At 45.3% G+C, this 26,068-nt stretch overlaps 1 protein-coding gene and 1 long non-coding RNA gene across 3 annotated transcripts in view; one reads left to right on the forward strand and one right to left on the reverse strand.

The window, feature by feature from the left end:
• The first annotated feature begins 471 nt into the window (after window positions 1–471).
• The window catches only part of LOC120896048 (cAMP-dependent protein kinase type II regulatory subunit), a 37,726-nt gene continuing 12,129 nt past the window's right edge, over window positions 472–26,068 (forward strand). Inside the window, exons 1-3 of one of the 2 annotated variants that reach the window (XM_040299876.1) lie at window positions 472–756; window positions 2,068–2,377; window positions 15,084–15,318. In XM_040299876.1, coding sequence (XP_040155810.1) covers window positions 15,105–15,318 — 214 coding nt within the window. In that variant the 5' untranslated portion in view covers window positions 472–756; window positions 2,068–2,377; window positions 15,084–15,104. The remainder of the gene's footprint in view (window positions 757–2,067; window positions 2,378–15,083; window positions 15,319–26,068) is intronic. The other variant, XM_040299867.1, reaches the window with a different exon arrangement.
• On the reverse strand, window positions 570–1,236 carry LOC120896062. The gene is made up of 2 exons (XR_005738397.1): window positions 1,093–1,236; window positions 570–1,014 (listed from the first exon to the last, which is right to left on the reverse strand). It is a non-coding gene; the product is annotated as an uncharacterized LOC120896062 (long non-coding RNA).

The following is a 26,068-nucleotide window of genomic DNA, read 5'->3' on the forward strand; positions in this document are numbered from 1 at the left end:
TGTATTGATTTTGATTGATTGATGTATTGATACTTGTTTTGAGCGCTTTTAGTTGTATTCTTTATCATGTAAAAAATGAACAATTTACAAATGGTTAACAGACTCATAGTATGGGTGTAAAGACTTTCAATTTGTCAGTTATTTTACGTTCAAGCATAAACAATGAAGCGTACCAACAATGAGATGTGATAAGCGGAATAGAAACAGCATGTGAGCAAAAAAGCCTATCCGGATAAATCCCACCTGGAGTGTTGAAGAGAGCAGGGCTCTCGCATACGTTCCTTGCGCAAGAAACCTTCAAGCAAGCCCAACATGCCCCACGGGCCACATACACACACACAGAGAGAGAAAGAGAATGGCGAAAAAGGAATGAGAGACCGGGAGCGGCGAAATGCAAGAGAATGTGCGAGAGCGCACTAGCTGTACGGAACGCGCGTACCGTCGTGAGAGAGAGTGAAGCTGCAGGCTGGACCCGAAAGAGATAGCGGCTTCACTGCTAGAACTGAAGTGAAAGCTACCAGCCGTGCGTGCGAGCTGTGAAAAGTGACCACCTTGTGAAGGTTGTTTTATTTTTCTTTGCCGCCATTGAAGCGCTTTCCGGTCCCGCACTCCGTGCTTCCGGCCGAAACTGGTGCAGTTTTACCCATCGATAGGCGACGGTGCTGTGCTCCAAGTCATACTGTGCCAGTGTGTCCAGAAGGCGTCGCGAAAGGTGGTGTTTGCTGCCCGGAGGATCGAAGCAGTCGTGTGACAGTGGTTGGTATTACGAGGGGCATTTTTCTTCGTTCGTGTTCTGCAGACATAACAGTGGCTGAAAAATGTGCCAGTGCCAGTTTGTTCGTTGACCTTTCGAAAAGGGTGCTGTGGGAATATCTTTCGTAGCCTGCGGGTACTTGTGCGCTTTTGCATGGCATGTGTCGGGTTTTGGCCGCGGTGTGTAGATTAAAGGGGTGAATTCGTCGATCGTCGTACTGTGTGGCTCGTCGTGAAAAGTCCCAAGGTGGTGCTGTTGCTCTGCAAGCAGTGCGTGTGAAAAATGTGAAAATTTGAAAATCGATTCCGGCGTTAAGGGTTTTTTTTTGTTGTACGGACGGACAGGTGGTAGGAGATGATCGAATCTCTCCCCAACTCCCAATGTGGAGCTGCGAAGAAAACGGTCGTCCCTTTGCGAAGCGGGGCAAACATGCCTAACTTTACTGAGCAAGAGCAGCGCACACTGTCGTGAGCGTAGAGAACAAACACACCGGAGAGGAGAATGGGCTGGCTGGCTGTGATTCAAAGGAAATCATTTTGACATCAGGTGTGCTTGTGCGCGCGCGTGTGTGTGTGTGCGTGTTGTGAACGTTCGGTGCAAGGTGAGCTCACGGTGCTCGCTGTGTGTGCGTTTGTCACGTTTCTGTCGCTGGCAAAGTGTGCGCGCGTGTCGCGTTTTTGGTTGGTTGCGCTTTTGTGATTGTATGAGACTTGCCACCCGTCCGCTCCCTTTCCCTCCACCGGTAATTCCTCGCATATCGTGTGCAGCTATCATTTCGGTTGACCCCACATCCTCCATCTCACTCTCCTCTACCTGCTCTATCTCTCTCACTCTTTCTCTTTCTTCAACGTTTGTCTCCGGAATTGGTGTGCTGTGCGAAGGTGCGTGTGCGTGAGCGGATGTGTGTGTGTATGTTGGATATTTGCGCTATCCCCCTCACCTCTTGTACTCGCCTGCTGCGTGCGAAAGTTGTTTCGATTGATAAATTTTCCTTTTCGAGAGCAGTAGCAACCACTAGCAGTGAGAGCGGGAGCTAGTAAGAAAAAAAAAAGAAAAAGACCAGCTTTCCAGGGGATGATGTGTAACAAGTTGTGAGAAGCTGGCTGGTTCCGGATCTTGCCGGGAAAAAAGCGTACCTCGACGCTCGGTGTGGAGTGAAAACTGTGAGAGCTTACGAAAAATTTAGCCCAAAAACGTTTGACAAGGGTGCTAAAGACACAACACAGCTTCATATAATAGACCGTATAGGCTCTAGTGTGTTACCAGGAGATAGTGTAGCTAGCTTTATTTCGAGTTGTTTTGTTTATTTTTAGTACCAAATCACCCGTCTACAGTCCGTATCCTGTACCCATTGACCACATCCACAGCGTGCGTGTTACTTCAAACGTTTTCCAGCAGTGCATTCGTGCATCGTTAGTGAGCTAGTGGTGCGAGCAGTGCGAGAAGTGCGTGACAATAGTGTGTCCGTAGTGTCTGTAAAGTTGAAACTCTCGACCATACTTCCTCGGCCCTTTTGGATACGTCACATTGTATCGTCCCATTCAAGGTGAAATAAAGTTTCGATAGTTGATTGCGACCTCAAGGAATAACCCAGCATTAATCCCTCGAAGGCTCGACAGACAGGTAATTTCATACTGAGATATGCACACCGTAAAATGTACATTTTGCAATTTCTTGCGTGAAACACAAAAACTTTCTGGATTAAAGTTTGGTTTCCGTTGCAAAGTGGCTCGTAAGTTGGAACCATTTGCTGCCCATTAGTGGAAAAGGTACACCAGTATGTTACGCCAATCACGTAGAACATTATGGTACACGAGCCATTAGCACCGACTGCGGAAGCGAAGGATATTTTCTGATCCAAAAAGATTCGCGTCCGCCGTTGACGGCCGCCGCGAGGGAACGCTGTTGTTGGAATCATGATAATCCCTAAACTGTATTTGTATACGTTTTACGCACACACTGGTCCGACCGCCCTCGGTCAGCCCAGGTGGTGCACTAGGATGGAAAGAAATCGAAGCGGTAGGGATACACTAGATCGAGAAAATATCAAACGCAAAAAACATTGGAGAGCGAGAGAGAAAGATAGTGAGTGAGAGTTCAGGAGGGGAAGAGCGAGAGAAGACGGCTGATAGAAAAGGTTGGCGAGAGGGGGTTTAAAGGTGGCAAAGTTTAATAGGCATTCGAGTGGGTAGACTATTGTGGCTGATCTATTATTAAACTTCTAATAAGCCTCATAGTAATTAACGGCCTTGATTCGGTTCGGTTTGAATTGTGAGCAGTCTGGCTGATTGCAAGTTCCACCATTTTTAAATCAATCCAGCAAAAGATGGCATCACGATTCGGTTTTACTTAGTAGCTTTTTTCAACTCCTATTTGGAAGCCTGTCCCTTATCTTGGCAACGTAGTGTAGCGCTGCTCGGAGCAGAATTTTCCGCTTGAAAGTTCTCTACGCCTTCGTCGGCAGACGAACGCGCTCGCTCGGCTTGTAGTAGTGGTACTGCTGGCGTAGTGTTTGTAGCTGCTGTAAACCAAACAAGTTTTCATTTCACAGCACACAGGTGTGTGCTCTCATAAGTTCCCAAAGCTTCACCAATACAGCGCTAGCGCTAGTACGCAGAGCGCATAGACACACGGCTGCCAGCTGCCCCAAAGGGTCCTCGAGCGAAAAACCCGAAAAAGCTAGCTGCGCTCGCAAGGATGGGAAATATGTAATATTTGTACTATACAATATGTTTCGTTTTGGTGTTTTGAATGTATAGCGAGAGTACTGGAGAAGTTTAGTACGGTTGTACAGTAGTTTTAATTAATCTACCTGCTTGTGAAAATTTGTTTTATAAAACCAACATCCTTTTTCGTATTTGTTAGAAAATACTAGCGTAGGTATATTATAGCGTAATCTGGAAAAACATTTTTTTTATGTTGTACGCGATTTTACAACATAACCTCACTAGTGTGTTTGTGTCAAAAGAGGGCAATATCCGCCGCATTCGCTCTTTTATTATGTTGTTGCCCTTACCAAAACATTATCTCATTTGTTAGTCTTTGAAATTTGTACAGTATGTGTTAGTCAAACTTCAGACACTTACGATTTTATATGAATTTGATGCTAAAGCACCATTTTTTTTTGTATAAAAATGTTAAATTTTTCTCTACAAAATTATTCATTGGGAATATTTGAAAATGAGTAAAAATTAAATCAAAATCATTAAATCAAATAACGAAAAAATCGTTATTTGGAAAACTCTTTACTATTCATATACTTATTCGTATGATTTGGAACTAAATTAAGAGGGATAAGGCAATGCTAGAACATAGTGAACTTTTTTGTTATTAATCTGCAAACGTAAAAATCGTAAGATATTTTTTACAAATTTTTCATTTGTTAATGAGAATATACTCTACAGTTCTCCCCCTGGATGCCGCTACATACAAATCAATGTTGAGCATAAAAAGTCTTGCCTTTGGAACGAAAAGCACTTAATGATAGTTTTTTAACTTCACTTTTTATTCTAACAACAATAACGTTTGTTATAAAAAATGCACCAGTAACGCAAATATTGTTGTTTGTTATGCGAGATTTTGATCGTTAAAAGGTGGATTTATGGTCCAATTCAACTTGCTTGTTATGCAGTTCCTTAAAAGGATACTCGTTATGGGATTGTCCACTGTAATAGATTTACAATAAGTATTCGGCGATGCTGTCCGATGTGTGTGAAGAATAGCCCTTGAAGAGATCTAAGACATGGGTAGTTCATTCTCATGCATTGTGCTAAAGAAGCAAAATGTAAGTTGATCCATTACATTAGCCACTAGATATCGATAGTGCAGATCACTGGATGAAGCAGTATCAGATACGCCAGATAGTAGTTGTTGTACACACATAGAAGAAATTAAACTTTTAGTCCTGGTTTTATTCGAGATACAGTAGTAATGGTAACTCGTAGGATTGTTGGAAGTCGAATTACGTTGTTCGCAGCCAACATGTATCTAATTTATGGGTTATTTTTGACTGATGTTGGTGGTTTTATCAACATAATTATTTATTCAACTGTATTTACAAAAAAAAGTTTGTTGTATGTTTAAAATTTTGGGATTATTATGTCAAATTGTTCTATAAATTTTAGATGTCTGGACAACTGCGCTTATAAATTACACTGTTGTATTTTAAATACTATTTGTATCAATTTTAACACAAAAATAAAATTTACAATATAATCTTTTGCGATGTGTATATCAGTTTTTATTAAAAAGTTAGACTAATTTATCTGATTTTTGGCTTCAATAACTTCATTATATGCTTACTTGGGGCAGTCGAATAATCATTCAATCATAAGCTTCGATTATTGTACATTATTGAAGCAAGCATCCAAGGCCTCTAGGGCCTAACAAATTAATTTCTTCAAAGATCTAAGAGAAGAAAATAAATTATTGTTTTGCATTATGTATTGCGTTATGTATTCGTTGAGTAAACTATTGTATTATGTCCGGACTGTTTACTTACCACGTCTATTTTTCCATTTATACACTTGGTTACTTAAATAGGCAAGTAAATGAGTAGACAGATACGACAGTACGTGATTTGGCGAGGATTCTTTAAAACATCTGCATTTGTTGCGAAGATACTGGTGACCTTTCGTGAGGATTTGCTTCCGCGTCCCCAATAATAACTGCGTTCATTATTTTATAAAAGCTTTCCCGCATTTAGTACACCCTGCGTCGCCTCCACCAAGCCTCTCGAAATCATTGATTTTCAAATCATTGAAAAAACCCAGAGAGCTACAGAATCTGCTGAAAGAGTGTCCTCCATGCATGCGCCATGCGAACGATGTATTGCGGAATTTTCTTATTTCCTGCTGCATTTCCTTTTCAATTTCCCTTTGATATTTTTGTCTTCGGCTGTGGTTTGGGCGCCCCCTCAGCCAGGATGTTTAGCGAGCGACCGTGCTATTGCCCGGCAAAGGTGGGATCACCTCCGCCCGCACATTGCCTCACGAAGCGAAGGACGTTCGTCGCGCCGCAGTCGTATTCTTCGCTCGATTCGAGTTTTTTTTGTGGAGAAAGGATTCTAAAAGATTGGCTGCTGGCTGGCCGTTTCATTGCTTCCCTGCCCTGCCATGACACGGTCCTGGAATCGGTCCGCAAACGAAGGTCAGCAGCTCCGTTTCTGGTGTAGTGGTGCGGGTTTGTTTTGCATAACAAAAAGGACTTGCGCAAGGATGTTGGACGCGTGTGTCTATACACAGAAGAACGATGCGTGTGAATGTTTGTACTTGTGTGTGTATGTATAATTAGGACAAGGTAAAGGTGGCCGTAACGTAACTATAGACATCATCTGTCAGGAAACCCATTCCCATAAGCAGTGAGCAGAAGGAAGGCTTGGCGGTGGGAAAGGTACGAAACATAAACCTGTCACCCGCGACTGTAAACTCGAATCTTTTGCTGTGGCTACCGTTACCGTGTTTTTTGTTGTTTGTATTCCCCCACAAAGGCTGCACGGAGGAGCAGCGCTATACACGGTCATTTCGTGGACATTCCGCTGGAAAAGGTTACGTGAATATTTCATCAGGAGCAAGTTTATGTTCCGATGGTGGTAACACACAGTGCTGCACCACTTCCGGCAGGGATTTGGACGTAGACGTGGCTGTGTATGGGAAAGGCTTGGGCCACTTGCTGTGCCCCAGTACCGCTTTTTATGCGGGAAACATTGTTGCGAGGACAGATTTACTTGGCGTGCGGCGATGGAGCCAATTCGATAACCAACCGCTTCGGTTTAGTATGTTTGTAGTAAGTTTAGTATGGGACCACGGCAGCAAACGACTCAGCAGCGCAGGAATGTCCACCCAATGCTGTAGAAAAATGTCCCTTCAAGCTGTGAGTTTGGTGGGAAGTGAGTGAACGAAAACTAAAATGTCTCGCAAAACTTGACAGCCTAGCGGCAATGGTTAAAAAGAGAAAACAAAAAAAAAACAGTACCTCTTCACAGTGCAGAACAGTTTCATAAGAAAACCTATCTATAGACAACAGCCCAACGAGAAAAGCGGCTCGGTGAAATAGAAAGAAGGGGGAAGTTCTTGGCCGACACATGCAGTATCTTGGATTGCATTTTTTTTCGTTGTTGTTGTTCAGGTCCTTCTGCCGTGCTGCGGGTCATTCATTTTAAACTAAAAATAGTTTTGTGAACGACGCTAGTGCTGCGTACAACAGCAGCAACAACAGTGCAGCAAATGCTCTTGCAATAGGTGCCAGAGCATGAGTTGGGGGAGGAAAAGGGGTAGTCAAAATGTCAATGATGCTCTACATGCGTCACTTTCGGAAACGACAGGTATGCACACTCTAACTACAAAAAAATGACGAGAAAAGGAAGCAAATAAACAACCCCTCAACATGTAGAAATGGGGAGCGCTGCTGCCAGCATGATTCAATCGGTGCCTGCGCAAAGGAAGGATAGCGTTGTGTGCGGAACGCGAAGCAGGTAAACTTTTAACTGCCAGCTATCCAGTCAAGTGGGCTGCTTTTAGGCTGCACCAAAACTGCAGCACTCGGCCCAAAACAGCGCCCCCGGTTCGATAAACTAACAAACACGCTTCGTTTGGCTCGTGCTGGCCAAAAAAAAGGTATTGGGGTGTGGGGTCTTTTCCCCCTAGCTGCACCCAAGCAGAAAGAACCTGATTATATTTCAAATGCCTTTCTGCTCGCCGCTCGACGACGACACCTTTTGACCTCCTAAAATCTTTTCAATTGGATCAGTGGCCCTGAAAGAGTTTGCTTGCGCGCGGGCCCTTTATGCACAAAAAGAGCATTAAAAATGGATACTTATTCTCTCGATGGGCACATATAGTGTTGTCCTGCTGCTGCCGCTGCTGCTGCTGCGTACGAGCGACCCAAGGGAGGGCAACTGGTTGGCAGGAGCCGAAGCGTCTGCTATCGATCGAATGGCCGGGTTCTTCAGCGTCCGAAGTAGTTCAAATCCTGTCCCCGGTGTAGAGCGGATGGGCAGGGAGTTTGCCGGGTGCTCCAACCCAAACCGCCGACGGGCATACGAACGGGCTCGCACGCATCGACACGAACCGTCTTCTCTATTGCCTCTTGGGGTGGTTTTCGAGAGGGTGTATTTTTATGGTTCGTTGGTGACCATTCAAATGGGATGACGACGACAACGACGATGATGTGAAAGAGCCCAAGAGTTCGATATGCAAAACAGGGTAATCCACCGCCTCCCGAACGCGTTTGCTTTACGTGTATCCTTCGATCTGCTATATTGAAGGATTTGCACACCAAAACTGGGCTTTATTACAAAAAAAAAATGAACAGATTATAGCGCGATTCTGTTCTGCTGTTTCCATCTCTTATCAGCATTGCTGTTCGGAGCGTGCCCACTTATGATGGACTGTCGCCCACTGCAAGATTAACCGTTTGTATGGGGAAGAAAGGATGGATTGGGGAGAGGAAAACATTTTATGGTAAAAAGTGATTCTATTGGCAAAGACGGATACAGGCAACACGCAAGGTTCGCGATGTGTTCGCTTGAGTTTATTAAGCTATAACGAAAAGAAAAATAGACACAAAATCCATCACGGCCCGTGCTGCGAGACACTCTTGAAAGGGGAAGGGGGGTTGGTGTGAATGGTAAGAGTAAAAACATGTTATCCTGCAGTCGTGAAATATTACAACCCCTCGGTACCATGGTGTGGTAGCAACATCTTGTTTCGTCATTATTTTCAGTGATTTTGTTTTGTTTTTGTTGCTGCTATTTGTGTGGCTGCATCTTTACCACTTTTAACCAATGTTCGTATTCCCCTCACTCTCTTCCTTGCTTTCTTTTACCCCAGTGCCTGTGTGTGTGTGTGCGGCAACACGAAAGGGGAAAACAAACGCAAAAACATTAAAATTACTTGAATGTGGGGAGAACAGTTGCCGTATTGTTGCGTTTTGCCCGGCTATGCTGCCTACAGCACTTTTGCTTTGAGGAACGTATGGTAGCAGCCGGCGCAGCAGGGAAGCTCCCGTGCGCTTTCATGTGCGCCTGGAATGGTGAGCATAAGCGCAGCGAACGGGGTGACATTGCGATAGCGAAAGACGAGTGTGTGTGTGTGTGTGTTCACATGTACATGCACAAGAACATAAATGAGGCCACAAAACTATCCCCGCTCTGCAAGTCGATTGTGTGAGAGCCAGAAAGAGAAAGAGGGAGAGAGTGGGACAAAGTGAGAAATCTTTTCATTGCATAAATCCAGAGCAGCAAATTATGCTGCAACTGCAGAAACAGCAGCCGCCGCCAGCACGTGCATGCATTTGTAGCATTTGTAGTCACTGGAAAAGGAAACAAATTGGTGCATCATGATGTTGATGCATCACATTGCAATTCATCTTTGGCGAATGCTTCGTCGCATCAGATTAAGCGTATGGCGGCGCACACTCCTCTCGGCTATGCTTGTGTGGTTTTCTTATGCTTTGTTCGATTTGTTGTTCCCTTTTGTTACCTTTGCTGCCATTTTCGGCTGCATAATTGTGTGTTTTGGTGGTCTTGTTTTTGGTCGTGACAGAAGAACGTTTTCTGATCGTTGTTGTTTGCAATGAATTTTTGCTTCAGAATTTGTCTAGTGGAATCACACATCTAATGTGGTGGATCTCTTGCAGTACTTTCACACTTGTTTGCTAATGTTACAATAGTATTCAAACATGATTTAAAAACGGCGACGCTACCTTCGTTTTGGGTTTGGTCTGCGTGAAGGTAACATCACGACGCATTATTTATCGGATACTCATGAAATCTTATAGTTTATGCTCTGCACGTGTTTGTCCACTGCTGGCCCTACAGGGACATGAAAGAACACACAGAGAAATTTGTTCCTTGTGTTGAAGGTAGCGATCGCTGCACGCTCCAACTAATGTCCAGGGTTTTCTTGCGCGCTGGATACAATGATAAATTCATTACTAGCCATCCCAAACTCCCTCAGCGACTGACACACGGCTATGCTCTGTGGTGTTCCTGGTCGTGTTCCTAACATCTTCTCGGTGTGTGGTCGATCGCTTGGGTGAAAGCATTGAAACAACACTACTTCTAAACACATCCGCTCTGGTGTCTACGGGAGGACACAATGCTATCCCTTTTTTTTGCTGGCAGACGTGTAGCCTTGCGCAAATCCTGGCAGAACCATTGTGAAAGCGGCGGTTCCGGTGCGTTATGGAATAGTTTCCTTTTCGGCGTTCTTGTTTGCCGAGCCAGCCTTTCAGCATGCGGACGGCCGTGTGCTCCGTTGTGCTTGGTAAATAATGAAAATTTAGGAAGGTCGCGAAATTTACGACCGGGTCCAGCATCGCTTCACGGGTTTCGCCAGCTCAGAGGTAAGGGGCATCAGGAACGATACGGCATACGAACAAAAAAAAAACGCTGCAAAGAAAATGCGCTAAAAGACAAGAGTTTGGCAGAGACGTGAGCTTTTGCTGGAGTTGCGACAGTGGAGAATTGCTTGGCAACCGTTATCTTAGAGTTTTAAGTACTTTCAACAGACGGTGAAGTGCTGTTTCGCGTTTGGGTGGCATTTGTCGCGAGTTTCACGAGCGCTTACACAGAGTCGTCGCCAGTAAGATGTAGAAAAATGGCCGCCAGCGAAGCATCGGAGTGTTTGTCGTACGTGTCGCACTTTGAAAAATTCACAAACCCTGCCTTTCAAGCGTGTAATTAGCCGGAAGGAATTCTACACTCTGGTCCAACAGTTTATGGAAGTTGCATGACGATGCGTACATTATTGCGCTTAACAATGGTTAGTTTGTTGCGGGTCTTTTGCGCGATATGCGGGACGTTAGGGTGTAAATTCATATGTTTTTTTTATCCTATCATTGGTTCTTGCATTTTCTTATTTGATAATCATCGCCAGTTTGCTGTGGGTAAAATGGAAATTATACGGAAAAAGTGTCTTTTAATGTTTATGATGTTCTACATGATCATTTTTGTAAGCAGATGATACGGTTTAATGCTGTTGCAAATACACAATCTAAGGTCATTTAAAGGTTGTTTACATTTCCTGAAAATTTCGTTCCTGATCGGTGGTAACTTATAAAGCACCACTTTGATTCTTACACTCTCTGACAGGGAGAAAATAACAAACTTGGGTAATTTATCGATCAGCTCAAAAACAGTCATAGAAACAGGACGCGGGAGACTGGCAAGAGCTCGTTTCTCCCACAAGCGTGTGCAAATGTTATGCGCAGATCGGTCGTGGAACGGTCGGTGGTACACCACCGGCCGCGAGAACCTTCAGCGAGCTCATCACGAGCGAGTGTTGTAGAAATTAGAACTAAAAAGTCGACGGGTGGCTAACTGCTTTTGCCGTGAAGGAGTTGCGCTCATTGGAAGTATATCTTTTAAAAAACTGCGTGAATTTACTGTACGCCTGTGCCTGCGCCTGTCCCGGGAACACACAGACAGCTGGAATTCTTTGCAAGCCGGTGGGGCAACGAAAATAAAACAAATTGTGCTGCAAGGATTGATTCGTTTTGGCGGTTTGTGTAAACAAAATCGAGATGATTTTTTGACTCTCCGGCTCTGGATGAGAGGGGAAAAGATTGGCTAGCGCTAGCGCATTTAGTTTAGTTCATTTAGACAAATGATTCCACCACCTCCAGTGATATGTGGTGTGCTCCACTCTACCCTTTATGTAGTCGGGGGCAGGGTGCGCAATAAAACCAAACCATCATCTCTACACCATGCAAAAAAGAAAACCACCCAGCGGGGATGAGATGTGTTCGAAATGATGCAGATCTCTTGGCTGAGGTTATATAAACGATGTACTATGGGGTATAGAAAAAAAAAAACAAAAACAAAAATGATCACGGCCCAAAGATGACTACAAGCTTCCTTCCCGTACGAGCCGGTGTGGTTTGCGCGCTAAGGGCAAGGCCAGCAACAGCGCTTTCGACTTCGGATCGGCCTGCCGCCCGCCTGCCCGTTGCAAACAATCCGTCGTGACGACGCATTCATGTCTCACGTGCTAATGTGTTCTTATTTGTGACGCAATTATAACCCTTGCTCCCCATTCCTGTTACTTCCGCACGCTGGTTTGCGTTGGTTTCGGTCGGCACGCCGCCGTTGTCGACGTCGGCCGGTCCGCCGTCACTAGCATAAAACAGTATTTGGAAGGAAACAGTGATTGGAAGTCCGAGAGAATCATCTCACCTACTTCCGCCCAACACCACCGGTGTGTCGTGCCGGCCAAATTAACCCATTTTGTCCATCATGTGACCGTGTGTCTAGCGGCGCGAGGCGTGTGACACCACGGTGTCGTCAAGTAGCGTTAGGAAGGGGGTAGGGAATGTTTCTACGTAATGAGTGAGAGATCGACATGTGGTCGTCGTCGTTGCGCCGTTTTGGACCGTACGACCACGTGCATCGCTTATTGCTCTTATCATCAACTGGCCGAGATTCTTCCATACACACAGAGGTGGCGATGGGGCCGGCATGTGTTGCGCCAACCCTGTGTCATTACAGGGTAGCTGGGGAACCATAAAGAGTTAAACTTATGGTACAATTCGCGAATTCGCGCAGTGTGTTTACTGTACACGCGAAGCAAAAACGATATTTGCGGGGACCATCTTCTCAAGCCAACTAACATGTCGTCGGCATACGCCCTCGTATTGTGAGCGGTCTCAAATGCGTGGTTCCTAATTTTAAGGGTTTTCAGCTGCTACCTTTTGAAGTGCATGGAGGGGTGGGTGTCTGTGTGTGTATGTGTGTGTTTGCTCTGTGCATGATACAGCGTACGCGACTTCTTGGCACTTTGGCCTCCCCCCCGTGTCTTATCTCGCTCATCTGTAGGCATACCGTTTTCATACACTCGTTACTGATTCGTTTCGCTCAGCCGAGATGAAAGAACTGAGTCTCTCTGTCTTTCACGCGAAGGTGAGCATACCTCTTTGGCCATGTAATGGCGACGTACCTTATGTTGTGTTCGGTGGTACGCGCAACGACCAGTGGTAGATCAGGTTCTTTTGGTGCATCTGGTTTGCCAGCAAAATGCTGTAAACTTACTGGCGGCGGGGAAAGGGCAGCAGGAGCGTTGGGAAATGTCAGCGAGATGAGTGAGACTGAAGTAGTACTGCATTGGCGGTGGATTTGGTAGTGTTGGTAGAGCTGTGGCGTACGTGCCAAGTAGACGTCAGGTGACTGTTCTCATTCAACACGTTAGCGGTTCGCGTTGAAGTAAGTTGTACTGTTATGGTCTATGGCTCTTGCACTCTCTCCGGTTTGTCCTGTCAAAATATCTTGCAATATGCATGTTTCTGTGCGGATATAGTTCCGGTATACTGTTCATAATGTAAAAAAATTGTAACAAAACCATGTAACAAATTGGGGACGACGGTTGAAATTATTAGTATTTCTAGTAGCTGTAGTGGCGGAGCTGGAGTTTCCACTTGCTGCTGTTATTGATGGAGAAGAATTTCAGCAAATCGTAGCTCCGGGGGCCAGCCAGCAGAGTGAAGCAGGGCAAAAATAAATAGTCTATGAGCAATAAAACAATTCGATTGTTTACGCAAACATTCTTCCGATTGGCACAGCGAGAAGATGAGAGCGGGGGTTCGTAGGGGGGTCGGATGTACGACTTTGCATCACGGAACCAGCATTCGTCAGCGGGAAGGGAAGGTCATTTAATGGCAGAGATGAAAAAGCAGGGAAGAAGGTATCGAACGCGTCGGAGCGGCCTGGGGCAGCAGTATAATTGTAGGAAATAAAGCGTTGGAATCTATGTTATTGACTGTGTTTTAACAGCTTCTGCCGACCGGCGGCTGCGGCAGCGGCGGTTAAATGGTACTACCAACCCCCCCTCAATGCTCTGGTTTTACAAGAGTGATTTTTTCTGTGCTCTTCAAACTGCGTGGTCTGTGTGTAGTATCGATTATCGAACGCTTCGTGATGTCATGGTACGGAATAGACACCGCTGAGGGGAAAGAAGTGGCGCGTGGCATCATGGTGTGTACTCGTTCGCCTTTGGTCGTTCTGCTGCTAGTACGTGCTTGAATCCCAGGTCATCCCAGGACGTCCCTGGCGAGAGGGGATGAATAGTGATGCCTTCGTGATTTTGAGCCAGTTTCAGTTGGCTCGAAAGCAATGTGTCCCTCTCCGGGGAGAGTTGGAGAACAGCGCTCGATCTCGACAATGATCTGGAGAGAAGAGAGAGCCAGGGTAATGTCGGGGTGGCAGAATTTTCCATAACAGCGAATGGTTGTGTGTATAAAAACACGTGCATTATTTTTAATTTATGTATCTACATGTTCAACATGTTCTTAAACTGTACACAATATTGGAATTGTTTTGTGTTGTATTGTGTGAATGTATTTTCTAGTCCTATGTTTTTAACAATAATCATCAAATGGAGAATTGAAAGTAGATATTATATGAGCCTGTCTTGTCAATTGTTAAACCTGGAATGCTTCGGAACATTGTTGAATTGTGAACATTGTGAACAGCTTTATGACATCAAAATTTTGTAAATTACAAACGTTGGTCCCCCAAAATTGCTCATATGAAGACGAGAACAGAAATTAATCACATTCCAATTATTAAAAGGCAAGCTAAAACGAACAAGTCTATATGATGTTGTATGTAACGCATGTTGACGTGTCGACATAACAAGTAATTATACAAATTAAATGAACTGTCTATATTCGACGCTGCACGTACTTAATGGAATGATCCCTGTTGCCTGTTAAGTAGCATGTGATGTACAAGTGTATCGTGACAGTTGGATTCAGGCTATTAGCACCGCATAAAGCCAAACCGTTTACCGATTGGCAAAGATAGACCATCCGTTTTGCTAACACCTAGCTGCAATACTTCAACCAGTCAGAGATAGTAGTCGGCCTGTGCAGTTGGAAAAGCAAGATCGGGTAACCATTCTTTGACTTCGCTCCGGACATGATTGCGAATTTAATTAAAGTCAATTAAACGTCTCGGCGTTTCGCTGCGAGGGGATGGGGCGGTTCGGTCTTCTTCTGTTCCAGTCGCATCTCGCGTTTCCCTCATTGATGGCACTTTGGATTAGGTCTTGCAATGTGAGCTAGTTGAGTGTGGAGACACAGTGGCGGCAGAGTGACGAGGGACGCGGGGATCCCTGTGCCCTGACTTTTCCTCTTAATTGCTCCACAGAGATTTCCTGTTGCATGGTGGACGTCGTGATTTGCTCTAGATACGAAGCCTTTCATTCGATGCTATGCACGCAGATGTTGTATTCTTTCATTCTCAATAAAGCGCAAACTTCACAATTCGTGTTGCCGTAGCCAAATTATGTATCTGATTTAATGTGTTTTTGTATGCTTTTTACCCCTCCCGCAGATTACGCAAGACAAACGAACTATGTCGAGTCAACAGAAGCATCGGATTCAGGTTCCCGACGGCCTAAGGGATGTGCTGCTGGAGTTTTCGATAGCGTACCTGCTGGAGCAGCCGGGCGATGTGATCGATTACGCGGTAACGTTCTTTACAAAGCTGCAGGAGGACCGCAAAACAACGATGATCACGTCAGCCGAGCCAACCTCGCCGGACGAGAGCATAATGTCACATGACGAAGGTAGGTACAGTTAAATGGGGTTGATTTCGATTTTGATAATGAAAAATATGCTGCCACGTTAGACAAGATTGTTCGGAATGTTGGGAAATTTGGTCTCACGTGCTGTATTAGGATAATTCGTTGTCCTTTGCGGTAGCGTCCACAGTAGATCCAATAATGCCCCTGGTGCTATTACGTAGTGGTAAAATTCAATGGCATTTCGTGTCAAAACTGACCGAAACGTTACGGTTCCATCGCCAAGCTCCGTCGGGCAGCGTGTATCCAGCCGTAAAGCATGCGCTCTACCACTACGGATGGTCTTCCAACGTGGACAAATGAAACCTTCCACCTTCTAATGTTGGTGTGTATGTGGGTGGGTGTGATATGTTCGCGTGCTGGGGGGTTTGAGTTGGCAAGTTTTCACCCACAGCTAGCACCTCCGAAACTAACACGCTCAATGACGAAAAAAGAACCATATCCACTTCCAAGGCGCCCTATGTCGCTTGGCAAGGATACACTAAAATTATCATGCCCTACATAGGCTTCATACACCTATCGGGCGGCTTAACATGTGACTGGTTGTGTACGTGTGTGTGTGCAACATTTGGCAAAATTATTGATTTTTCCAGTCCGACCAGTGCAAACGAAAGAATGATAATTGTTCTTTGGTACGGTGAAGTAGTATATATGCAATATGTATCATTTATTGTAGCGCCAGAACAGCGGTTTGACGCCATCGACAGGTGAATGGGTTAATTCTAGAGTGAATGAAGAGCGTCGCCTACGAAAGCAATGCACGCACAGTAAATCCACATACATGCTGCGTATACATTTTCGATCGTATCCATCTAGCTTTTACGTACATCTTTGTGTCTCGTGTACCGTGTCTAACACGGTTCTATCGCTACACGACGTCAAGCGGAGCTGACAGAAGCTATGTACGCCTTTGCCACTTTCTTGGCTTGTGGTTTTGTCCCCGCAGCGCGTGGTTGGGTTCTTCTCCGCGCGCCAACGGTGAGAAAGAGTGGGCAAATACGGTCCAACAATACATGCGTCACGATATTATTCGTCCGCCTCCGTGGTAGTACACCATATGTTCGTGAACGATTGTTTACACCCTTGGCTTTGCGGATCTTACGGCGAGCGCACAACAGCGGTTGTGAGATAAGAATACGACACGACGTGCTGTTGTGCGCCTACTGGGGGTAGTGTGTTACACAAAGTATTCATTTTGCAATTTATGTGCACCGTGTGTGTACTTGTCGGGGTATGGCGTGAAACGGGAAAACACGTGGTGTTCGTGTGTGTGTGTGTGTATTGTATGGTGGGAATGGAACCAGTTGGAAATTTTAACATTACCGATAGAGTGGGAATGCTTTAATTTGACTGCTTTCGTTAATCGTGTTGATTTGTTTTTGAATGCTTTCAAACAAACTATGTGTGTACGAAGGCAAAGACAGTAGCGGTGAGGCAAAGCAACTCGGTCGTCCTCGGTGGGTGTAAAATGTGGATGAGGATCAATGGATGTACTTTATGTCGCGAACAACAAATGCGTCTTTCCATTTTCAATGTCCTCGCCCATGCTTTACCGTTCGTATTGTTTTAATGGCTCTCGCGGTCGGATCTCGGAGTCTTGCTGCCTCGCCACACAATGGGCATCATTCATAGGCCTTTCGCCCTACAATTACCTTGCTCAATAGGCCCCTTCGCACTTACTTTATTTGTTCAGCTTGGCAGTGTTAACTCACTGACGGCGGTCGGAGGCGGGTTAGAGAGGGGCGCAAATAGAAGTGCGTACGTTCCTGGAAAGAAGAAGCCTTTGCTGTATCAGTTGCCTTATCTTAGCTGAAGCGTGCTGCTGTTCTGTTGCCCGATTGGCTCACTAGCTAATACTCTCCCACTCAAACTCAACGAGTGGCTCCCTTCGCAGATGGTTTATGTAAGCGGGCTTTACGAGAAGCGCACAACTGTATCAGGTGATTATTGCAAATTATTTTAAAGTACGCTGTGAAACCAACACTGTTGCATAAACAGTACTGGTCCAAATTGGTACGCGTACGCGATGGAAGAGTTTTATTATATCATCGATAAACTATAAAATTGTCCGACAAATTATTCATCACGGACTGCTGATTGCTTTAGGTCGGCCTCTCTAGCGCTCGTTGTCCATAAATTGCCAAGGGCGCCCGAAATACGTCAATTTGTTTTCACGGGTACAGCTCAATTCGTGGACCGGATTGGACTAGAACTAAATGAAAAATAACTTCATTTTCATCGATTGATTTCTGGCTCTGCCTGCCCTCCTCTCCCGTATGTGTATTCTGTTGTGTAAACAGAACAGGGCTTAAGTGTTTCTCGCACGTTCATTAGACTGGAGGTGCGATCTGCTTGGAGGCGGGGGTAAAGCAAATGGAAGCTAGGAAGTGCCCCCCTCATCAGTCCGCCACCGCCCCGTCAGTTGAAGCATCATCTAGAACCGAAGCAACCAGCCAATCAATTGCCTAGTTTCGCGCACAATCGTTCTGTTTCGCTAAAATATTCAATTAAGAATAGATAAACACAATCAGTGGAAAATGCAGCAGAACTTAGACGTTCATCGGAAAAGGAGCATGGTGGTGGTGGTGTGGGTACAGGGCAATTAGTGTTATTATTGGTGTGCCGAGAACTCTCCCGATCTTCGGGGGAACGCACAGCGTGCCAGGGTTCGGAATCGGAAGATGTCGTTAGTCGTCAATTGGCCCCAGTTTCGCCCGCGGGCCCTTTAGATCCTTGAACCAATCGCCCAATTGATCGGGACGCGTGTGCTGCTACTGTTAAAGGAGCTAAATTTAAAGAGCGCTTTGACGGCAAACCGCCATAGCTGATTCTATTATTCGATCCCGCTAAGGGTACTGATTTTGTTTTTGCGTCACACGAGCTCCAATGTGTACGACACACGCTGCGATGGATCATAAAAGCCGTCTGTCCTGGGAAAGTTATTTGCAGCGAAGTGTAGGATATAGTGCACTGCCAACTTCTGTCGAAGTGGCCATTAATTAGATGTAATTCTCTCTATCTCTCTCTCTCTTTGGATCCAAATTTAAAACACCCACTATCTCTAGCTCGGCCGCTGGCTGGACGAACGCGCCTCTATTAAGCGATAACAAGGCCACATGCTGCTGCTCGGTGTAAGGCAAGCTCAGCCAATAGTGCGTGCCACGTTGATATGCACCGCACGATTTTCTCAAACTGACGCGATATAGCAGTGCGTCCTAGCTGGTGCACCGTCGATGCATCGGGTGTCCTCGTTCAGCGGCGGTGGTGTGATATATTACTTGCTTAATCACTGCTATCTGCTGCGCCACCACTTGCAATGTACACGTGCGCCTCGTGTGCATTCAGGACGCGTACCGGGGCGACCCAGCCGTGCAGCACTAACCCAACAGCGATCTACTTGATTCGATAGCAATAAATGGATTCCAGCCGAGAGAGGAGGGAGCCCAGGTCCAGTGCTGCATTAATACACAACAACAACGACGACGGCAACAAAAATCCACGGTATTCGAAAAGGTCCGGGGAAGGTTTCGTCTAATGATGCTGGTGATGAAGATTGATGAAGCTATCCACTTTTCGTTTGGGGTTTTTTTCGCTACGCTATCGTGTGAGTGCAAAAGTCGTCCACTGCTTCAGCTGGCTGCGATGTATGGCGTGTGTTTAACGCGATAGAATTATAGGAATATTAAGACATCAAGCTAGCGTTACGTGGAAACCATCGCATTTTTCAATGAAAGATGTAGCGAAATTCGCTGAATATCTAATTGTTTCTCAAATATCTCCAGCTTGAGTCAGTTCCTTCGTTCAAAAGTGAGATAAAAATAGCATACGCATTTTAATGAAGCTGTGGGTAATACCAAGCATAAAGTTTCTTGAAAATGACAAAATATAAAGTTCTGGAAAATATGGTTTACCAGAATCAATTAGAATGGTAAAGGGCTTCTTACTACACTGTGCGTGGTGTATTGTACAATATGTGTACTCCTTGGTGAAACTATCGCGTCATGAGTGTGGCAAAAGCGGTTCCGCACAAGTCACATGACCCTTGTTGTCATACCTGACGACCGTTGTTGTTCAGCTTGCGTATAGATCGTGTGCGTGTGGCCTGATTTGGTCATGCGATCGATGCAAAAGCGGGCACAATCTGGCAGACGGGCGAATTTATAATTTCGCGAACCGTGGGCTCCTCGGTACCGGTTTTGTTTTTCTTTTCATTCGTCGAGCCCTCATTACACACCGTCTGTGCAGGTTGAGAGCATGAACATGGGGAAAGAAAATTGCCAACGGATATGCGTTTTGAGAGGGGGCCCAGGGTGAAGGTGGAGAATGTGCGTGCCGCCACTTTGCTGCAAGTGCAAGCAGGTCCGGTTTTGTTTTTAAACGTTGCGTACGATCGATCGTACTGCCCCGATATACGTATATTCTGCTTCATGCTTAAAGGCTATTGGTTCCCTTGACTCGTTCGCTGTTGGTGTGGTGTCACAACATCGTGATCATGCATGCGACCTGCGCTTTATGGCAATCGTCACCAGAAGCGCGCGCGTTTGTAGATTGTAATCGAACATCTTTTCGAACAATTTGTCTCCCCGGTTCGCCATCAACGATTGCAAAAGACTACAAATTAGCAGTAGGGAAATTTATTGCTCGCCTGTTGTGTATTACAAAAAAGTGCGCAACCGATTATGTGCTTTTACAGGGTTGATTTTTTTTTATTACTTCGGAGTTTTTTGGTTGTATCCTGCTCAAATATGTAAACCATATCAATATCACTGATATTGAACAACTGTATTTATTTTATTAAAATACTTTTAGTAAAATAATAATGTAAAACATGAATACATATTCTCGTATAAATGAAAAAATGACTGATTTTGGTTCCGTTTAAAATGTATCAACCATGTAAATGTTGGTGTTTTCAACTGTTGCTTTTCGGCTAGGCGCTTTAGCAACATGTCTACGCCTTTTCTACGAAAGCTTTTCTACACCAGCCATCATTCGCTAAAGCTTTTATTTTACAAGACTATCGATTTCATGTGCTCCGTTTTTTGATACATGTAAAGGATTCGCACACCATTTCAGAACGCCCACACGGTGGCAACACAACACCACCACCGATTGAGACGGATAATTCGGTGTGAAGAGTGGTTGAATATTTCATACAATCACGCATGTATTTTCGCTCCAGCATCTTCTGCCGCCAGTGCCGGTGAATAGCGGTTGAAGCCGGTGAGAAGGTTTGTCAAATCAGGCGATTGAGTTTGATTTGATATGAAACGGGATTTATGCGTGGATGAACTTTATTTCCATCGTCGGCTGAGTGCGAGCGTGTGTGTGCTTGTTTTGCGGGGCGGGAGAGAACAAATTCTATCACGAAGGTGTGATAACATACATTTTCAACCGGGAGACAGTTACATAATCCATTCCGAGCGCTCGCGAGGCCAGCTCCATCTTCCCAGCCAAGGTCGGAGCTGCCGCAGCTATCTGAGCGCGGGCCTGATGGTTATTTATTCAGAGATTTACTTGCACGCCTTTTTTATGGTTCCTCTTTGGTCCACGAAAATTATCCTTCGTAAGAGTGAGTTTTTGAGCGGTTCGTTTGCTCAAAGTACATTATCTGAAGCCCCGCGCAATCGAAGTGGAAATTCTAACGAACGAAAAAGCGTTTGCGGAAAAGTATTTCTTCAACTCATCTTTCAGTATTGATTTAGAAAGGCAAACCGGCAAGCTGCGGTGTTTCCAGGTTTGCTGCTAATGCATAGGCGGCGGGGGAAGGAGTCCAGGATGATTGATGATTAGAGAAACGGGAAGCTGTACAGAACACAACGAATGATGTTTGTTGCAAAGTCAAAGGTCTACTTGTTGCATATTGAATGCTGTCCGGAATTGATAGCGAGAGGGATGAAACATATCGAAGATTGTTTGTCATGCTGTTGAAGATGTGCTTCATAGGAAGCGAGCATTGCAGAAGCATCCGGTGTCGGTTTGCCTGTCTCGGTTTGGACGGCGGTCACGGTGACTTCCAGTTTGCTGACTTTTGCACAAGGAGACACAGAGGCAAACTCTGAGTCTCGTAATACTTCGGTAATCATTCGCTGTGACTACATTTCGATGTCAACGTGCGTTTGTTTGACTGGTCTGGTGGACTGTAGCGTAGACAAAAAAAACATTATTCCGTAACGGTGAATGTAAATATAACTGTACTATCCTAAAATTAACTTGTTCGATACAGTGAAAGTACAGGCTTTCCATCGACTGTATCACCATGACGGCTGGACATTGAGTTCGATGCTTCTGTGCGGCACTCAAGGACCTTCATATTGTTTCACCGATTTCTGCCCTCTCGCTAACGCGTAGCTTGGTCGTAGCCCGATCGTTTTGATGGCCGGTCTTAGGGATGTGTCCCACGCACTGTTGCCTCGGTTCAAATTGTGGGCTGCACAGAAGTGGAGGAAGAGCACCATCGCCAAAGTAGAAAGTTTAATTACCTCCAAAATGGGCGCTCGCGCTCTCGTAGTACTTCCCACCCATTGCCTCGGTTTTCGGCTGTACTTCAAACGAGTTCGTAAAAGCAATTTAAAGCAAACCTCCCCCGACCCTTGGACCGATGGACCGAGGCTTGGTTGACCTGGCGTTAGTCGTTTTCGGTACTTTGTTTTTCTCATTTTGTTCGTGTACTTCTTGTGTTGGGATGCGAAAAAAAAGCAACTACTGTCATAATTGGGGTTTATGTCTCTTCGTTTGACCTATTAATAGCCGTAGATGTTTCTGCTGAGTGCAGTCCGAAATTGGGGATCGGTTTAATAGCATTTAGTTGCTCGGTGACGAAATGAACATAAAGTAATAAGTGTGTGTGTGTTTTTTACGTTATTCGAGTACTTACATTACTGCCAGCAAAAGTAATAGGCTTAGGAAGTGTTGGCCTACTGGGAAACATCGGTTAAACGGTGAAGGTCAATGGAAAAGCATCTGGGTATGAGGCATCTTCGTGCTGATGATAATCACCATCGATTCGATATCGGTTGGGTTAAAAGGACGACATGCTGAGATGATGATCAGCCTTTAAGCAAATATAGGCTTCGGTGCGTATTCATGCCTAAAGAGAGTGGCAGGCATCGCGTTTGTATCGCGAGGCGGTGTGCTATATTTTATGGGCAGAATCCGTCCGCAGTCGCGTGAAACTTGACTGGGGGTAGTATGTTCTCTTATCCCATTCGCAGTAGCAATGAACCATGTAAGCATGGATTTACATAAACCTACCCCAAACCATTTACCAGCACACCCAAGAGAGAATATATGCTTTATGTCCTCTATATCTACACACCCTTTACACCTCACTCATTTGATCACAGGTATACACACACACATTGGTTGGAAAACTCTGTAGCCTTTGAATAGGGCGCAAAGTTTGCGGTTCATCCGGGCTACAGGTGGAAGAGCGGAGAAATGTCTGACGGGTGAAAGTGAAGCGAAGCGAGGAGTTTTAATATTTTCCTCATGTCTCACTTTGCAACCGACCGGGGCGGGAGCTTTTTGTGTTCACCTCGCTTGGACAGGATTTTTCACTCCAGTGAACGAATCCCTTTGACCGGTAGAGAAGCAACAGGCAGCGACCCTCTCATTTCACCCTCCAGCTCTTTGCCTAGACAAGGACACGTTGGTTTTCTATTTCGCAGCCTCCGGGATTCCGGGGGGTGAGAGCGGGAATCAAATATTGATTTCTGTACAGCATACTACACACACCCGCCTGGTCTCCGATGGCCTCGGATGTTGGTTGGCCGTCGTCGTGTATCGTGTTTACTTCATACCGTCCAGCAATTACCCAACTCCACACGTCGTCGTCGTTGCATTGCAGGACGCATCGCTACTTCCTAACCACTCCACCCCCCCATCCAGCAGTTTCGCCCACCACTCTTGGAGGGTGCAAGCTTGTCCGTGTGTAGTGCGCTGGTCGGAAAAGATCGACTTCTTTCAGCACGGCGCACGGTCAGTCGAACGAAGGAGCTTGCAGTGATCGGTCACAAAAAAGGTCCCAGACCCGTCGTCCACTCTCGCGAGGTTCTGCTTCTGCTTTCAGTTTAACAAGACTGTCTGTGTGTTTGTGTATTGTCGTATATGGACATCACCATCGTTGGATGAAAGAATCATCGATGTGGGGTCGGTCCGGTTGAATGTTGGTTTTAATAGCTGATCGCAAACCTTCGATTCATTTCGTACGCGAACGAAACGGTCAACTTTTGCAGACTGGCGAAAACACGGTTGACATGCGAGCTGGTTGGTGCGCGACGGGCAAAACTGTGCAACACGTGGGCAAGAGAACTGTGTGGCCTGCATCATCGTTGTACGTTCGCTCCGTCCGGTTGATCGCGCGGCTCGCTGCGTTTAGAGCCAGCAGAGGAGTGATGTGTGTTTCATTATTCAATTCATTGTGAATATGGCGTTTAGTCTGCCCGGTGACCTCCCCTTCTTTCCCATACGCCCGTCTGTATGTAGGCGGGCCTTTAAAAGGCCAGGGTGTCTGGAAGGTTTGGCCAAACAGGTTTTTTGCAACTGGATAAACATGGCCAATGTGTCTCGGGGCCGGTAGTTGTTTTATTTGAATTGTGCTGCGTTAGGTGAAGTTCGATCCCGAATGCATTGTGTCGTAGGAATAATGGTGTCACTGCAGTGCAGGCACATGTGTCAGTGTTGTTTTCTGAATGCTCCAACGGATGGAAGTGTCGGATTTTGTAGCGTTGCAGTAGCATGTTGGTTGATGACTGGTGAAGCTGAGTGTGTATAACGTTAGTGAGGAGAAGTGTCTTTTATAGTTGAGAATTCAAATAGTGGGTTTTATAGCGGGAAAGTTTTTATTTTGCATCCAATTGGCAAAAGTTGAGTGTTTCGCAAATTGGGAGTAACGGTAGCACTCCAATGGAACGAAGAAATTGGAAGTTCTTTGGACGCTTTTTGCGTAAAAAATCCCGAGGTGAGATCAGTGTCCGTGCACGCGGTATTGGTAATGGTCGCTCGGTATAACATGCACAATTCATTTACTTATGGCACATTGGACGGGAATTGGCACATTTAATTTATTATTTAATAGAGACGGCTCGGTCGTATTGCATATAGGGAATTAATATGATGATAAGTCCCATCTCTTTCCTCAATACAGGTACGAAAATGACGGAAGTATCTTTAAGATAATGCTACTCTTAAGGTTGGTTTAAAGAAATAAAATTCGAGAAAACGATGGCATTGGATAACGCTCGGAAGAATTGACCGAGTCATACACGCCTCCAAGACGATAGACAATAGTTCCATCGGTGAAATTAATGGCATGGCACTTTGTTATTTGTTGAAACAATCCTAATAAAATCATGATATGGCTGTTTGAACCTGATGTATTTCTCCATTTGTTTAGATAATGATGTTACTTGTCAAAGAAGCTTTCATCTATGTTGTATCTTTTCATAAAGTTATTTTTTAGTCAGCTTTAACGAATTAAACTTTTTCAGTGAAATTCATTTTATACAACTACATAAACTAGAGCATTCTTTATACTATCTGTTAACAGGTGGTAGACATTGTTGTGGTTGTCATTTTATCAAAAATCTCTGGCAAACATGTAAATTGTGTCACTAGTGTTTTGTAGTGTGTGATAAACCGTACAGCGTTGTGGTAATCCTTTTGCAAATCGTGGAGTGTGTATAATTTTGGCACCGTCGTCACAGTAGTAGTGTACACCACCGGGCACGCCTTGGGTGAAATCAGCTTGGCACACATCTGCACTAGCCAAAGAAACATGTCTGTACAGACACAAAATTACGACGTCCTGTCGTCGGTAAACGGTAAGCAAACTGGTGGCCAGGTGCCGCATCCTTTCGTAGACAATTACTGGATAAGTGCTACAATCACGAACCATTTTCTAGATAATTAAACCCCTAACAGCCGGAGATCCTGTTGATGATTGTGTTTAGTGTGTTTGTGTGATGAGATGGTTTTAATTTGATGGGTAACTCCGACCAACAGTAATGGATGTAGGTGTTGGACTAAAAATTGCCACCATTGTAGTAAATGCGAGGGCAGCCAATTCGAACTGGTCACCAGCGACGAATGGATAGTGTTTGGCGCTTGTGTTTTAGGCACAAAGCCCACACCAAAACCGGGAAGAGCATCATTTAGGACAATGTTATCTGGTTGGTGTTTCCAGCCTTATTAAGACTGATAGCTCTTGTTTAGAGTGAGGCGTACCAGGGTGGCACACCCGCAGAGCCTTTTCATTTTACATTGTCGTAGTGTGGTGGTAGTACGGGTTGGCGCGCTATCGGGCGCTCTATTGGCGATGTTATCAACAGTTGAACACCACCAGCAACCACTTTTATTAGGGTAAATATTTGTGATAACGGAGGCGCGCGCGCGCCTCTGTATGTACTTTTGGCTGTCTTTGCACTACCGGTCGTGTTGATGATGCTGGTCGAACAACGGGCGGAAATCGGTGGAACGGGTGTGCGTATAGAATGTCTGGCAGTCAATTTTGATCCGACCTGTTGCATGTTCCGTTCAACCGAGAGGAGAATTTGCAGCTCCCTAGCAGATAGGTGGGAAGGAAGGGGGTGGAAAGTTGGAAAAATTATATGATATTTGATAAGGTTGTGACAGCGTGTAAATATTGATAAGAAAGAGAAGGGTTCACAAGGGGGGAAGGAAGGCCCTCCCCACTCTTTCTGTAAGAGGTGGTGTTCATGTCGAGTGTATCAGA

Source organism: Anopheles arabiensis, chromosome 2, assembly GCF_016920715.1.
Source record: "Anopheles arabiensis isolate DONGOLA chromosome 2, AaraD3, whole genome shotgun sequence".
Lineage (NCBI taxonomy): Eukaryota > Metazoa > Arthropoda > Insecta > Diptera > Culicidae > Anopheles > Anopheles arabiensis.